This window comes from Ictidomys tridecemlineatus, chromosome 12 (genome assembly GCF_052094955.1).
Source record: "Ictidomys tridecemlineatus isolate mIctTri1 chromosome 12, mIctTri1.hap1, whole genome shotgun sequence".
Taxonomy (NCBI): Eukaryota; Metazoa; Chordata; class Mammalia; order Rodentia; family Sciuridae; genus Ictidomys; species Ictidomys tridecemlineatus.
This window is the reverse complement of record NC_135488.1, coordinates 87,140,889-87,158,341: the sequence shown is the minus strand read 5'-3', so window position 1 is coordinate 87,158,341 and position 17,453 is coordinate 87,140,889. Positions and strand designations below refer to the sequence as shown.

At 41.2% G+C, this 17,453-nt stretch overlaps 1 protein-coding gene across 3 annotated transcripts in view; it reads right to left on the bottom strand.

The window, feature by feature from the left end:
* Thada (THADA armadillo repeat containing) overlaps nt 1-17,453 on the bottom strand; it is a 314,607-nt gene that overhangs the window by 88,017 nt on the left and 209,137 nt on the right. For all 3 annotated transcript variants that reach the window (XR_013429010.1, XR_013429011.1, XM_013358268.4), the window contains exon 30: nt 4,338-4,453. Coding sequence is in view for 1 of the 3 variants with exons in the window: in XM_013358268.4 (XP_013213722.3) it covers nt 4,338-4,453 (116 nt within the window). In the remaining 2 variants the exon portion in view is untranslated. The remainder of the gene's footprint in view (nt 1-4,337; nt 4,454-17,453) is intronic.

The following is a 17,453-nucleotide window of genomic DNA, read 5'->3' as shown; positions in this document are numbered from 1 at the left end:
TTGAGGTATGCGCCCAGAAGTGGAATTGCTGATTATAGTAATTCTATTTTCAATTTCTATTTTTAGTAAATGCCACCATATTTTCCATAGTAGCTGTACTATAGAGTTTTTAGTAATAATAGTAATGACAAATGCTTTCATGATACTGTCAAGTAAAAGAAGGAAGCTGTAACTTACACATACAGTCTAACCTTAACTATGGCAAAAAAAAAAAAAGACATAGGAAAAAAAGATGAAATAACTACATAAAATTGTTAACCAATAATAGTGGTTTCCACTGGATTGTGGTCAGGAGCAGATTTCTATTCTCCTTTCCAAATTTTGCACTTATTTTCTGTGTTAAATATATGCTGCACTGACGATCAAAAAAATTAAAAAAAGTTTAGTAGAAAACTTTTGGTCAACACATCATACACTGTGCTAAGTCAGAATAGTTTGTTCAGTTCACTAAGTTTATTAAAGGGAACACACAACATACACATACACACACACACACACACACACACACAAGACCTTTTTTCCCCTTTGATAACCAAAGAAGGAAACACTAGATAACTAAATTCATCTCTCAAAATTTTTAGCCCATTATAATAGTAATCCCAGCCCTCGGCTTAAGTCAGCCAGTCTTTTCCTCCTCCTAGTCCTACTTGACAGGGCTTTTAAAAGTCTTTCCTACTCAGGCAGGTCTTGAGATCCAGCTGGGTCAGCTGACCTTGAATCTGCAAACAGCAAGGCTTGCAGACTGTCTACCTTTGGGGACTGCGTAGAATTCTCTTTCATGGGCCCCTAGCCGCTCTTTCCAGGCCAGTGGCTGACCCTTATTCTCACGGAGTCCCTGGCCTGGGTCAGCTTAGTTTTCTTTCAATAATTGGTAAATTGCCTTAGCACCAGGGAAGAGACAGTGAACTAGATTGAGGAGGGAGGGATGGAGGAAAATGGGAAGGAAGGGACTTGAAGGATTAATGAGCTGATTTCCATAAAGGCTTTGACATCTTGGGATGAAAAGCAGCCTGTAAGAGCAGAAACCCAGTCCTTTACTTAGGCCATGTTGCCAGCTGGCCATTCATCACCCCAAATTCCCCAACAGCTCCATGGCTATTGCTCAACCACCTCATATAAATCCTTATTAATCTTGCAAAGTCAAAATACCAAATACACGACAAAAGTCTTTATGTGCCCTCAATTTCAGAGTCAAAATTTAAAAACTGAATTGGTGATCCCATGGCTCCAATGAATTTTTTAAAAACCTTTTCTGGGAATAAAAGGACAAATAAATGACACATCCACTAAAATTTTTGTACTTTTTGGACTGAATGAACTGAGGCTAATGATCAAATAAATTTAGGAGGAAAAAGGTGTTGGTGCTAAAATTTAAACCAACATTTTCTTTTTGCCATAACATCATTTTTTCATAGCTTATATTAAAAAGATACAGAAAATCCTTAGTGGGCTCAAAAGAACATCATTCTTCTTTCATGTGTAAATTTCAAGGGACATAAAGGAGTAGTGGAATTTGGAATACTCTGCATTGTAACATCTTCATGGGAAAGGCAGGTGAAGGGAAGATGGGTCTGTTTTCAGAGGGGACCACTAGGACCTGAGTGGGTTAGCTGAGCATGGAGCTAAGTGGTGCAGACAAACACCTCCTGAAGCAAGACGTCCTTAGGGACATGGCAGGCATGGGGCAGGCTGATGCTTCATCACTTGTCCCCAATTCTATAATTTCTTCTTCAGGATCATCAGGGTTATCCTGTCAATGGTGTAGACAATATAGAAAGACAGATACAAAGCTTTGGAACGCATTGTGCTTTGGCAGCATGTTTTCCTTCCAAACTCTATTCCAGTCTCTAAACACATCCTGACTAATACTGGTAGAAGTGAGTTGGGGAGCAAGAGGAAGCTGGTGTTAGGAACCATCCACAGACCACCCACCAAGTGGAAAGTTCACACTTGGATAATAGAGAGTTGACTGTACTGGCAACAGAAAGTGGCTTTCCTGGATTCTGGGCAAGGAAGGTAGAAGCCCAGTGAACTGCAGTGATTCATGCCTTTATTTTCTAGGGCATGGAGAAAAATCAAGAGAAGGGTGTGGGACAGTGATGAAGATGATGAGAAGCCCAATTGGAGAGTAATAATAGGGGCCACCAGGAAGGCTTATAAAGAAATTCAAACAGGAAGCTGAACAGGAAGCTGGGGTGACTCTGTGAGCCAATGCCTGGTGGGTCACTACGCCTTCTCCATCCCAGGCAACAAGAAAGGCTGGACTCAGGAAGCAGGTGGGCAATGACCTTCTATGAGACCCATGACAGAGTAGCAAGCTAAGGAGCCAGAAACTTCTTCGCTATAGAGGATTTGACCTGTTAATAGGTAACCAGCTGAGTACAAATGTGACCACAAGTCCCTGTTCTCCCAGGAAATGTGTTTTGGGGGAGCTAAGAGTCCACTGAAGGCAAATAGGACAAGGCTGAGGGGAAGAGTTTATGGTTAGGCAATTTTTACCCTCTAAATAAAATGGAGAAAACAAAATTTAGATTAAAAATGAGAGATTCAACATAACTTTGTTGGCATTTTAGATGCTAGAGAATTTCCCCATCAACATCCCTGTCCAAAGCTATTGCTGGTCAATCACTAAGGCCTGCTGTGTGGGATATCTGCCACTGGCTCCCCTTTCCCAAGCTTCCTTAAGGAACTTTCTCTGTGGCTTCTGCATGTTTCCTCAGCCTTATTCTGTGCCACAGGGGAGAGCTAATTTTCTTACACTTCTTCAAACCTATCCTGTCATTTCAAACTGCCATAGTTCTGCTTATGCTATTACTTAAGTCTGGAATTCTCCTCTTTGCCTTGGCCATTTGGCAAAAATTTCTTTTCTTTTCTTTCTTTCTTTCTTTCTTTTTTTTTTTTTTTTTTTGTATTGGGGATTGAACCCAGGGGTGCTTAACCACTGAGCCACATCTCCAGCCCTTCCTTTATTTTTGATTTTGAGACAGGGCCTCACTAAGTTGCTGAAGCTGGCTTTGAACCTGCAATCTTCCTGCCTCAGCCTCTCAAGACACTGGAATTACAAGGTAATGACACCGTATGTGGCCAATTTGGCAGAAATTCAAATCATCTCTTGATGGCTGGTTCAATGTCAGCCCTCCCTGCTTCCTCCTCTGGGCTACTCCTGTACCACATACATTTGTCACTTAAAAATGGTGAATGAAAATCATCTACTTACATATCTTTTACCTCTGGTGGCCCTTAAAGCTAGAACGACTTCTCTCTGTGTATCCTCACCTCTCCTAAGACAAAAGTTGGCCTGTAGCCTTTGCTTAACAATATTTTCTTGGACCAAAATGATCTGTGGGCCTCATGCCACCCATTACTTGATTTGCCATATAAGATTGGGGACCTAACGAAAGTAAAAAATAAGCACATTTTTTAAAAAAATAAAGAAGAGAGGCTGCTCTCTCAGCAGACTGCAGCATGGAATGTGGTGAGGAAGTGCGTGGGTCTCCTCTGGATCCAGTCGCTGGGCACTTACCGTCCTACCAGTATCAGGTACACCAACATACATTTGAACACAGTGTTACAGACAACCCTTCCTGTATATTAAATGCAGAATTCTTTTTATTCCTTTATCTTTCACATACAAAAAGTTCTAAGTTCCAAAATAAATGAACAATGGCAAGGATGAAAAAAAAAGTAGCCCCCTTCTTTGCCTTGCACTGTCAAGCTATCCTAGTGCCCACCTGGAAATGGCGACTTCCCTCTCCTGTTCCTATTCTTGCCCTAGGATATCTCTCTGAGTCTCAGTGCTGCTCAAGTCTGACATCAATCCCACAGCTGTGAGCTGCCAGGGTACTTAAGAGTTTGTAGCACATGATTGAGAGCATAACTGTCTTTCACTGTTTATTTCTAACATAGGGCACATAATGGGTATTAGCTACTTGGTGGGCAGTAAAAATCCATATTATGGGCTGGGGCTGTAGCTCAGGGGCTGAGGCTGTAGCTCAGTGGTAGAGCGCTTGCCTCACATGTGTGAGGCGTTGGGCTCGATCCTCAGCACCACATAAAAATAAATAAATAAAGATATTAAAGAAAAAAAAACTACATAGATTTTTTTTAAAATCCATATTACATGCCCTCCTAGTAACTCAGTAATTTTAGAAAAATCATCAGAAAAATATTTTTCTTCTTTCTTTACTACAACCCAAAGTTCTACAAAGATACATACTCCAGTAAGTTTAGAAAACTCATGCCAATGACTTTTAAAACTCTCCACAAGTAGATAATGGCAACTTTCAAATGTGCTGCTAACCCCAATAACTCCTTGCTAACGTGGGGTTTTAACATACCTCTTGGCCAGCCAGAGTTTGGCTTTGGTACAAACAGTGATGTCAGTCAGCTCCTGAAGAAAGTCTGAACTCGTTCTGTGTTTGGAGTCCGTGTAGGCTTTCAACAAATGAAAAACCTAAGCCAAGAGAGAGAAAAAGCAACATCCTGCTGTGAAAATGTATCTTTCCTAAATGCTCAGTTCCTGTCTTTAGGTTTCCTCCAAATACTCCCCTTGGAGAAGACAGACACCTGCAGAATGTGGTGCTGCTCTCTGCAGAAAAGCATGCTGATTTTGGAGGAGGGAGAGTGGTGTCAAACCTGCGGCCTTGACCCATAGTTGTGCTCTGTGTCCCTCACACAATTCCAAAAATTGGGGACTATTCTGTGACCACACAAAAATTTATTATTAGAAACAATCTATCATTTATTTCAGCAAAGAAACACAAATATGTCAGTAGTTTTACATGAAAATAAAATGTGCATTTTCAAGTCAGTCTTCTTATAGGAAAAATAATTTTGAGTGTCCAAGCTGGTTTAATACTGTGGGTTCATCAGAATAGTTTTGACTAAAAAAGCAGGCACACCAATGCTTGCCTTGCAAATATTGAATAATGATAATTTTAATTTTATATATATTTAGCATATCTATCCTTAGGGGTCAGAAGTGGGGACAACAATGCAGATGTATAACCCCCAGCCTTACATGACATTATACACTAGAATTAAACAGAGCAAAGCAGGTCCTGTTGTCTCTCTGGTGCCTATATTTAGAATGATGGCCATAGTTCCAACAGATAAGTGACTAAGGCCAAGTGCAAGTGTGTGTGCTCAATTCACACTCAGCAATGACATCCATGAAGCCTCTGAGAGGAGTACAAATCTGCAGGGAATGAAAGAGAATAAGGGGTGGGCAAGAGCCTTTGACCTTAGCTAGTGCCAAGGAGAAAGATACATGTCAGAGAAATCCTTGGTCTCAGCTCCCTTATCTAAATCCAGGGGAAGAGGTGGGTGGAGGAAAGCAAGAAGAGATAAATGCACCAAGAACTTTGAAGCCTATTTTAATGGTATTTGTTTTCTTTCCCTATTCAGATCCTTTGCTGGAGCTGCAGATAATTTTTTTTAAGTAAACAGAATCAACTTTTTCTTCTTTCCCATCTGCCAACAAGGGGCTGGGCTCACGGTAGTAAAAAATTGAGAGTTCAATATGGAAAGGAGTAATAAGAAATGTGACAGGCCAAGATAAAATAGATCAGGTCAGGAACAGCAGTACACCCCTGTAACCCCAGGAACTAGGAAGGCTGAAATAGGAGGATCATAAGTTCAAGGCCAGACAGGGCAATTTAAGGAGACCCTATCTCAAAATAAAATAAAAGGGTCTAGGGATATAGCTCAAAGGTAGAATGCTCCTGGGTTCAATTCCCAGTCCCCCCTCCACCAAAAAAAACAAACAAAAAAAAAACCAAAAAAAAAAAAACCACACAACAAACAAATAAAACCCCCCAGAGCTGTCAGAACCTTGCTGGGTGACCTGCCAGGTATTCTGGGGTCAGACATTTGCAATCACTACCAAGAAATACATGCTGAGCACATTCTGTTTGGAGAATCAAAGTAAGTTTTGATTACTCTGCTATATGTTACTACTATTTTTTTTTCTGAAACAGAAGTAACTGTATAGAAGAATGCACACAGTCCTAGTGTGGAGACTGGAAATGCTTTCTCTAATAAAGGATCTGTTATTTCAGAAGCAACAGATCAGATGTCGCTCCCTCACCACACCCCCGCAGGGACCCAAACCACCCGGCCTGGAGTCTGCAGAAGTGGGTCTGGCTGGGGCTTCTGTTCTTATGTGGTAACTGCCAGAGGGAAAAATACCTCCCTCAGCCTCAATCCCCACTGTCCTGAAAGAGCTGGCACAGTCACTGGGCCTTGCTTTCTTTTCTCCACAGCTGCACAAAACCAACCACCAGGGCTTTTCATGGTGTCACAGGATTGTAATTAATCAGCAGACACCAGCAAAATACATGACTTTGGAATTTACTTGTAAAGAAAGCTGTGAGATTTTCAAATGCTTCTCATTTAGAAGCAATCACTTCAAAAATAACTCCTGATGGATGTTTAAACTTAGTCCTATATTTGCTCACCTTGCTTGGCAAAAACAAGACTGTTTTTGAAACGCTTGGTAGCTCTGGTTTAGGAAAATCAGCCTACAGGCCCATCAGTTCTGTTACCCTGGGCAGAAACCAGACAACAATTGTGATCCTGGTTATTCATCAGGAAGGGAGAGTGATCTGTTTCCATGGGTCAAATGGACAGAGAGGTACACTTAGAAGAACTGGCAGAAAGAAGCAAGCAGAGTGACAAGAGTAATATAAATGAAGCACAGAATCGGAGCAGTCACAGAGGAAATGGAGTAGAAAGGACAGGGAGGAGAAAAACAGAGGAAGGGGAGAGGGAAGAAAAGTTTTAAAAGCAAATGTATTAAGTAAGTTAGTAATTTTTAGATAATATTTTTTTCTTTATGAAAATATTTGAACACACAACCACCCTCACATGACATTTAGTGTTGGGTTCAAGGAAAAAGAGGCCATCTTTTGGTGTGAGGTTCAGGCATACAGCCAGGCCTCTGGAACTGGGATCTACAGTGAGATCCAGGCATACTAGGTAGCTCCAACCTGAAAGGTCATTTGTCCACCAGCTCTTAAGCTGCCAGAGGCAAGGCTACTCCTTCTCCTTTTCCCTCTTGCCTACAGTTCTGATCCAGAAGAACTTCTGGGCTAAGAGCATGGTTGGGCCCAGGCCTGGGATAATTTGCAAACAGCCTGTATCCCACACTGTCCTGAACCAAGCACAGAAAATCCAAAGCTGCTAGACCCAAGGTGGAGGGTAATTAACTAAACACACATGAGAACTCTGAGAAGTTTGGTGGGGTTTGTTGTTGTTGTTTGGTGACACTGGGGACTGAACTTAAGGGGTGCTCTACCACTGAACTATATCCTCAGACCTTCTAATTTTTACTTTGAAACAGTGTCTCACTAAGTTGCCCAGGCTGGCCTCCAACTTTTGCTCCTCCTGTCTCAGCCTTCTAAATTGCTGTTTTGCTCAGCTGCATGACCATCACTTTCTCTTTTATTTTATATCTTTTTATTTATTTATTTATTTATTTTTGGTACCAGGGATTAAACCCAGAAGTGCTTATGCACTAAGCTACATTCCCAGCCCTTTTTATTTTTTATTTTGAGACACAGTCTTGCTAAATTGCTTAGGGCCTCACCAAACTTGCTAAGGCTGGCTTTAAACTTGTGATCCTCCTACCGCAGCCTCCTGAACCCCTGGGATTACAGGTGCATGCCACTGTGACAAAAAAAAAAAAAAATTTAAATGGTATCAAAATATCGGCATTGCCAACAGAAAGAGTGAATCTTAACATAAACTATGGACTTTATGTTAGTATATGGGAACTTCCAATACTATCAATTTGATTTTTTGATAAATCTAAAATTATTCTTGAAAATAGTCTAGTCATTAAAAAACATACATGTTGATACAGCTTGGGGGACAGCAAGCATCCTGTGTGACAAGAGCACAGCCAGGGTGTGCATAGGGTGGTGGGGTCAGACTGAGAAAGTACTTAAAGGTAACCTGCTGGGATGAGCATTGCCCTGTGGACAGCAGAGGCCTCTTCGGAGAGCACTTCAGTGGGGGAGCTGTGACCTGGAGAGGAAAAGTCGGGGGGTGGGGGTAAGGTGTGGAGGGCCAGGACCACAGCAAGAGTCTAGACAAGAGATGGGCGCATTGAAACCAGGGCTCAAGGCCAACAGTCTGTGGGCTGAGGCTTTACTTGGCCCCTGAAGTACTTTTAAACCAACATTTATGAATTGGGAGATCACATGGAAATCATCCTGATTCCCCAGTTCTTTTGGAAAGTCAAAAGATCTAGCTGTAGCTGGCCCACCTTCTTGCTGGCTGACAGTCACCTGGCTGTGGCTGAGCAAATGTGGACAGAGAGGGCCATGGGTTTATCCTCACTGCCCTTCTTGGCTCACTTAGCTACCTGGCCTGAGCAGGGCTCTCATTTTGCAACTTTCCCATCTCACCTACCCCATCTCAACTCCAGTAGCAGTGGATTCAGAGGAAAGGATCCATTCTTCTGGGGGCTGCAAGGTAGGGCTTGACAACTGCTGTGGACACGGAGCTGAGGGGCAGCTGGTGAACCAGGGGCATCTTTCAGGACCAGGTTCACAAGATAATACACAACAGGTCTGAGAATGAGGGAGGGGACTTAAAGAGTCTGGCTGGGAACATCAAGGTTATGGCTGCTCTAATGAGGGCAAAACCAGGAATTCTTCTGTGAGGAAAGAAAGCTCAATTAATAATCACATCAGAACAAACAGAGAACAGATAGTTATTACCCCTAGCTACAGCATGCCCCTCGGAGAAGGGTGAGGGGTAGACTTAAGAGTTGTCAACAAAAGAAAACAAAGAAAAGCTTTGTTGCCTTATGCCCAATCACAAAGAGATCAAAAGTACAGAAGACCAACAGCACTGCCCATGACTATTACAGGCATGGGACGGTCAGCCCTGCCTTGGAGAGGGGTGGTCACTGAAGAAGCAGGAAATGCAGAAGGGGGCCAGAGAATGTGCTGGATTTCTTGCCACTAAGACACAAGGCTCAATGAAACTCCATGTGGAGAACCTGGAAGTGGTTGCCCTCTGTCCCCAACCCCAGCCCCAACTCTAAACAGAGAGGGCCAGGGGAGCCCCAGGCATCTGTGCAAAGCTCAGGGTCCACTTGGGCAGTACAAAATCTTAAAAGCAACTCCAGAGAGCAAAATATAAGGCTCTCTGAATAAATGCCACCGGCTTAAAAGGAGTCATGAGGCAGTTCCCTGAAAAAACTCACACTGCACCAGTAAAATATGTCTGGTTTACGCTGCTGGACTAAAATAGTGACTTGTGTTAGACAAGATCAAGATGATATATGGCTGTTTGGGAATGCAACGCTGAGATGGGTTTTCCTCTTCACCAAGCATGGCTTCCAGGCAATTTTCCCCCTTATAAAATCAACAGCAGCTGAGCTCCAGAAACCAGCAGGATCCAGCAATAACAGGACAGTGAGACAGGCCATGAAAAAGGCCAACGCTAGTAAGAAAAGAGATTCTCGTTTCAAAGGCTAGATCTCTATGGAGTGAATGAACTGGAACCATTAGCAATCCCAAACTCTTCAAGATCAACCAGTTCCTCCACTTTTGAAACTGTATTTTCTTAAAAGCAAATTCAGTCTTTTCCTTTTGCAGCATGCAGACTGTGAGTGCGTACTTCTGACCCTATCACATTCAGCCAAGTATAAAAGTCCTGTCTCTGCCTTTCTGCCTCTTCTCTCTGCTTTGCTCTAACCCCCCAGCTAAGTCAGTGCTGCATTTTTCCAAGCTCAGTGTTTACACAGGGTTTTATTTCGGCTGGTAAAACATCTGTATTTTTTCAGGGACTTAAATAAATGATCTATGCCGGGAATGTACAGTATAGGGTGATGTCAGGCCCCCTTTTTTTCTCGACTCACTGGGCAGAACAGGCAAACATTGTTTCAGCCTGTAGTTGGGAATGTGAATATTTATCCTGTCGACTTAATTCATACAAACAGAACTAAAGGCAGGCAGGCAGGCAGAAGTATTTTATGGCTGTAAGTCAGATTGCAAGCTGGGGGTGGGGGGAGGTTGAAGGAGGGATCTAAACTTTCTAATTCACAGAAACATGCCTAATCACATAACTGCTGGGAAACGGATACAGCAAAAGTCATTTAAAAGGCAGATCTGTGCTTGCATATGTGTGTGGAGGAGATGGGAAAGCAAGAGAGAGAAAAGTTGTCTAACCTATATGTCATTTCTAATCATAACAAGGTGGGTTAGGATTTGTTTTCTGCTTCAGGCAGATCAATCAAATCCCAGCCCAACTGTGTTTTCTCAGGAGCACCCCTCTGCTACAGACTTCCAAATTCAGGGCAATGCTTGCAGGACGTATGTACCTGCCTATGTCACAAGAACAGAGAGCTCATGTCCTATTTTTTATTGACAGACCAACTATTACCAGTCTTGAGGGTCAGTGTGGGCTACAGACAGAACCTTAAGAACCTGGAGCCCCTTGGTCCAGTTATTCCCTAGAAGAAGGACTTAGTGGGCATGTGCCACCCACACTCACCCACCAACTGAACCCAGAGGGCAGGCCAGGAAGCATTTCAAGTGGTTGCTCCCTGTCTACCAGATGAGACCACATCCTTAGGAAGGTCTTGGTAAGTTCCAAAAAGGTGACTTCACCTATATTATGTTGATGCTACCAGGAAGAGGACACTAATTACAAAGTGTAACTGCTTCCTACCTAGCTCTGGCTGGGGGAAGAGAATCGTAGGAAATAGGCCATAAATATCTTTAAGGACTAAAATGTACAAAAATACCAACTCTGTGAGAAATGAGCAATTCACTTTGTGTCTCAAATCTACCCCTCATTTCCAGAACATTCCCACAGTCCTGTTCAGAATCCAAAAGACCTTGCACACAGATGATGAGAACAACCTAATCTGGCAGGTCTCCCCTTTCCCACACTGATTTTACACAGTTGTCAGAAGTTCTAAAGCCAAGCTCAGAGGTATCACTCCCAAGTTCAAAATCTGTCAATGACTTTCAATCTTCTCAAGAACTTACTGGGAACTGAAGATTCAACTAACCTTTCTAGTTTCACTTCCTACATTCTCTATTGCATAAACCAGTTCTGTGGCCACAGGAGATGACTCCCCATTCCTGACAACCTAACAGCTTTAGAGTGAGTATATATTTATCTTGGATCATCTCTGGCCTGATGTTTCAAGTTTTCAATACAATTAGGAGTCTTGTCACCCAGCAGTAGTGTCAAAGGCCCCTACACTGACATAAAATTGGTTCTAACCAAAGAATTTCTAATTTTACTTATGAGAAACTATGTATAAAAAATTAAGTTATATTTATTTGCAAAATAAGGCTCTGTTTAGATTCCTTAGGAGAACCCTTTTCTATACTGGCTAATTTATCTTTTCTGTCTATCTGGATCTTCAACTATTGAGTTTCCTTAAAGATAGTACCGAGATCTGAAAGGAACTCTTTGATGTAGCAAAACTTATTAATGAAAAATAATAGACAATTTGTTCAGTCAAAACACAACACAGAGCTGAGTTCCATGGCTCACGTCTGTAATCCCAGTAGCTTGGGAAACTGAGGCAGGAGGACTTCAAGTTCAAAGCCAGCCTCAGCAATAGCAAGGCACTAAGCAGCTCAGTGAGACCCTGTCCCTAAATAAAATACAAAAAAGGGCTGGGGATATGGTTCAGTGGTCAAGTTCCCCAGGTTCAATCCCCAGTATCCGCTCCCCCCAAAAAACAAACAACACAGCAATGCAGGAGGGGGTAAGTGGACAGAAGAATAAATGAAAGGAAATCAGTTAATAATTGATCACTGTTGAAGCTGAGTGATGGATTCACAGGGATTAATTATATTACTTGTATACACTTAAAGTTTTCTATAATATGAAGTTTAAAATATTCAGAGAGGGAAGAAAAGAAAAAACAGTAAAATGTATATAAGATACAAAGATGAAATTAATAATGAGCTATGATCTTGTGAAGGAAATAAGAAATGTGCATAAATAACTGAAGTTTAAGTGGAAAAAATATAAGTGCTATAAGATAGAATATACAAGGTCCAGAGATAAACTTGCTGGAAATTCTGCATATAGAAATAGAATACATGATAAAAATGACATTCAGGCTGTAGAGAAAAGACTGACTTATTCAAGAAAAAAATATTAAAACAACCAATCAGTCCTTTGAGAAATACTATAATTGGAAAACTACCTAAAGCCTTGTACTGAGATAAATTCCAGATAGAAAAAAAAGAGTCCAATGTAAAAAAGAACCTACAAAAATGCTAGAGAAAAAAAATGTTTTATAATCTTCAGGTAAAAAGGGTTTTTATGAAGAAGCTGGGTGTGGTGACACACCTCTGTAATTCCAGCTACTGGGGAGGCTGAGGCAGGAGGATCACAAGTTCAAGGGCATTGTCAGCAATTTAGAAGACCTTATCTTAAATACAAAATAAAAAGGGCTGGGAATGGCTCAGAGGTAGAGTGGCACTAGGTTCAATCCACAACCCTCCACACAGACACACAAAAGAAGCAGCCATGATGGATACAAAAGATGTATGGTTGTGTAAAAAGCACTGAGAACTTCTGCATACCAAAATCTACTGTGAATATTCAATAGTGAAGGTAGAACTGGGGAAAATATTTGCTGATTCCTTATCAATAACAAAAATAAAGTTAAATATGGCCGGGATTCTAAGAGTTTTTCAGTTCATAGCACGTTCAGTACCTCAATAATATTTTCATGGTGCTCCCTTGACCAAAGGAAATACCTAATAGTTTCATTAAGTAGGTATATCCAAACAACCCAATAAGTATTTATGCCTTTACAAAGTAATGGTTGTTTTAAAAAATGACACATAAAAGTTAAAAGAACTTATTGTGTATTACTTCATTCTTAAATAACCACAATACTTAACTCATGGGACCTGTGTGCCTATTGGATACTTCATAACTGCCCAAGCCTTAGAATCACTAGACTGTACCACTTTAATTCCTGTTCCATGTTGATTTCTCATGGCACTTGTTTTTTTTTTATCACAGTAACTATCAAATACTCAGTTTTACTACTATCAAAAGGAATGTAATATAAGCCAATGTTGTTAACTCTAAATTACTTCAAGTAAGTAGTTCACATATCATCTGACAGATGGCAAGTGTCACTATGCTTCTCCCCCAAATTTAAAATATCCCATGCCTTGGCATACACTTTGGGAACTGCAAATATTTAGCAAATAATATAAACAAACAATTCACAGATGAAATACAAATAGCCAATAAACATGAGAAAATGTTTAATTTCATTATTGTTTAAAGAAGTGCCACAATTTTTTTAAACTCATAAATCTGGCACAGAATCTTTTTTTATTGAATGGGTAAGACCTAATTAATATCTGGATAAGAAAATAAATACTCACTCATCATTGGTGGGAATATAAATAGGCACTACCTCTTTGGAGAGTAACCAGTAGAGCCATGTTGTTGCATACACAATGTGTCCCCCATGGTACTGGGGCAAAGCAGCAACCTAGAAGTCTAGCAGTTGCCATCAGAATGGAAAACATATACTTTCTTCAATCTTGCAATATCTACTTCTAGGAGTTTATTTGCAGACATCCTTCCAGGGGCAGACTAAGATACAGATGCTCAAGGATAACCTTCAGCAACACTGGTTGTACCAGGAAAGTTTAGAAATGACCAATACAAAACAGATGAAATCAATCATGGGATATTCCTACACGTGGAGCCAAACTATATGGCCATTCAAAAGAAGTGTTGGAGATATATATGGACAGAACTGGAAATATCCCAAAATCATACTTTTTTTGGGGGGTGTTGTGGAGGAAGAGATGTGCTGGAGATTGAACCCAGGGTTGTTTTACTACTAAGCTGCATCTCTAGCCCTTTTTAATTCTTTTATTTTGAGATAGGATCTCACTAAGTTTCTGAGCATCTTGCTAAGTTGCTGAAATTGGCCTCAAACTTGCAATCCTCCTGCCTTACCCTCCTCAATTGCTGGGATTACAGGCATGTGCCACCATATCAGCCCCAAATCACACTTTTAAGTGAAGACAGGCTATAAGGCACTGTGATCTCATTTTTATTAACAGTGGGGGATGGGGTTCTTTTTTTTTTTTAAAGAGAGAGAGAGAGAGAGAGAGAGAGAATTTTTAATATTTATTTATTTATTTTTAGTTTTCAGCGGACACAACATCTTTGTTTGTATGTGGTGCTGAGGATCGAACCCGGGCTGCATGCATGCCAGGTGAGCGCGCTACCGCTTGAGCCACATCTCCAGCCTGGGTGGGATTCTTATACTCAATGTTCATATTTTTGTAATTTAGAAAGCTTTTACAGTAAGAATATATTATTTTAAAATCTTTTCTTTTGAAAGAATTATACTCATTTTATTTGTAAAAACAGTAGTCTGTGTACCTTTCCTTCAGCTTATTCCAACAGTGTTACCTTATATTAGTTTATATCAAAATTAGAAAATGAACAGGAACATTACTGTTAACTAGGCTATGCATCTTATTCAGTTTTCACCATTTTTTACACGCATTGTGGCAGGGGGTAATTTTATCCAGTGTATGGATTTGTGTAAGTTCTACCACAATCAAGATACAGTGTGGTCACAAAGGAAGAGTATATTACTTTTGGAACCAGAAACAATAAATCATATATTTCTTAACTCCATACTTAGAATGAAAATCCACATACTAATTATTGGGACAGGTGGCTATGTGGTATTTTTCACCAAAAGATGGTGACAAGGAATTTTCAAGACATCAGTACAACGAAGACCTCATGATATCACCAAGGCATCTCCCTGGTGTCCTCCTCTGACATCTCAGTTGCAGCCCTGTGGCCCTGGAAGGGCAGATCAGAGGAGAAGACCATTGAGGGGAGAGAAGGCTGCCCCTGGTGTGGACACACAGCAGCATTCTCGAGAGTGGCAGTGAGATTTCCAGCGAACAAGGTCCAAGGACATGTAAAGCTATTAAATTAATTTGCACTTTCCAGAATTTAAGGCAGCTATAAAATTTGCCTTGTAAAGAGTTTTAATTATGGAAAATAGATGAGCATTCAGCATCTGGTTTTCAGGCTGGTAACTCACATTATCCGAGCTGTCCAGAGAAAGGGTTTGGGGCAAAAAAATTTAAAAACCTGGGCCTGGTCTGTGGCAGCCTTGGAGTCTGTGGGCTTCCTGTGTGCTGTGGTAACGAACAGACTCCTCTTTTTGAAAAATGAGGATGAAATTTTTTTTTCTTTTACTCTTTTGGTTGCAGCTTATTTCAAAGGTCATCAAAGTAAACAAAACGAAAAGACTGTGAATCTTTAAAAGTCAAAAAGTGACAACTGTTTATAAAGTGTTTATATTTTCAAATGGAGGAAGGGAAAAAAAATTATCCCTCTAAGCCCTGAGAGACAGGATTGGGGTGGCCACTCCACCCCCCTCCCTGCAGTTTGTTTGTTCATTTGCCACTCAACACCTCCAGCAGCCAGGACCAGGAACATCTGCTGTGTCCATTTTGTGTGGACATTTTGTGTGAATTACAAGTCTACTGGATGGCTGGGGTTTGTGGAATAAACCCTTCTGTGTCTCAAGTGAAGGCCTCTTGTAGCCCTTTTATTGATAACTGAACCTCCCACAATCCTGCTGAGCTATGCGACATCCAACATCCCACAGACAAGTTGCAGTAAGGTCTTTCCAAATCCTGAGCCCCGCTTCCTAAGAGGGTATCACTGTTCAGAGAATGGCAACTCTGTAAGATCTAAACGAAGCAAAGGGCCAGTGAAATCAATCCTATGAGCCTCCTTGGATCCCTGAGAGTGATCAAAACCTCTTGATTCAGGAGTGTTCTTAGGTGAGCTGACAATGAACTCTGAGCAGTCATCATGAATGAGCTTCTAACTGAACTTTGTAACTGTTACTAGGCATACTGCATGATAACAAACCCCACATGGTATTAAAATAATCACTTAAAAGATACTTTTTACATCAGCATGCTAAGCGAATTAACCAAAGTGCAATTCTCAGTCTACAGCAAAGACTTCATATCATTTCTCCTCGTCCATCAGGGCTCAGCTCCCCAACTCCCTCTGCAAAGTTCTCCCTGACGATTCCAGGCCATGGCAATCTTTCCATCCTCTCATCCCACAGTATTTATTATCTGAACCACTCATTTGGCACCTAAGAAATGTTGCCTTGATTGCTATTTATCTTTTTAAGTAAACCATGCTGTTCTATCTCCTACATAGCCTTGCCGGAATGCAAAAGTTTGTTGATTTGATTTTAAATTTAAGGCAATTACCTTGCGGGCTGAGATAAACATTACTTGCAAGGCAATAGTTAACTCCATAGTGAAAGTAAACAGTGAAACTCCTTGCAAATGGGCTGGTGGACAAGGTAAGATGCCCAATGAATACAAGTCTTAAGACTGGATATGCTTGTGACAGACCATCTGCCTGTTCCTCCTCACCTACTGACAGGCCATGTGATTTGTGTGAATTTATCATCTCCCAAACTCATTTGAGGAAACTCAGAATCTTTCCTCTAAATCTGCTCCATTGAAAACACTGATGCCTCTATGAAACCATTCTCCCTGGAGCTATTATTTGTTGGACGCACAGCTGAGTGAAACAATGACGTCACTACCCACCCACCATGCTATGAACCTTTTTGGACTTTCCTTTTTCACTATATTGCTGGAAGGTTCTGAGCATCAGGTTTGTAAAGTTCAAAACTGTTATGGATTTTCCCTTTAAACAATACCCCGGCCCCCACCCCTGGGACTGACAGCAGTGGGACAAGAGGACGTTCTTGGTTTCCACCAGACTCACACTGATAAACTTCAGTCTTTAAGTCAGTAACTGTACCTCTGGGGGATATCGGGCAATGTCTAGAACATTTCTGAGAGTCAAAACTGAAAGTGGGAACTACCAGCACATAGTAGAGGCCAAAGATTCTGCTCAACGCTCTACAAGGCACAATACAACATTTCAGAACAAAGAATTATCCAGCCCAAACTGTCACAAGCACTGAGGTGAGGAGCCCAGGACAACTGTCAGGTCACATGCTTTGTAACCAAGAGTAGGCTAGTGACTTAGAAAATTACTTCACCTTTCTGAGCCTTCATTTTCTCACTTCTAAAATGGAGCTAATAAGACAACTCATCTAACAAGGATGCTGTGAAGTGCTTTGTAATTACTCCTTAAGAAATTTGTCTACCGTGTTAATGGATGGTATGCTCTACGTGGGCAATTTGCGGCATCTCTCTGTGTTGGCATCTCTCCTCACTCCTTCTAGCCATCTCTTGGCACTGCTCTTTTAGAATCTTTCCTATGCCTCTGAGTACCTACTCTTCTTGTTTTTTTTTTTTCTTTCTTTCCTTTTTTTGTGGCATGTTCCTTAGCAGCACTTACTTTCCTTAGTGGTCTCTGATGATTTTTCCAGAGACTATGCTTTTTGGCTA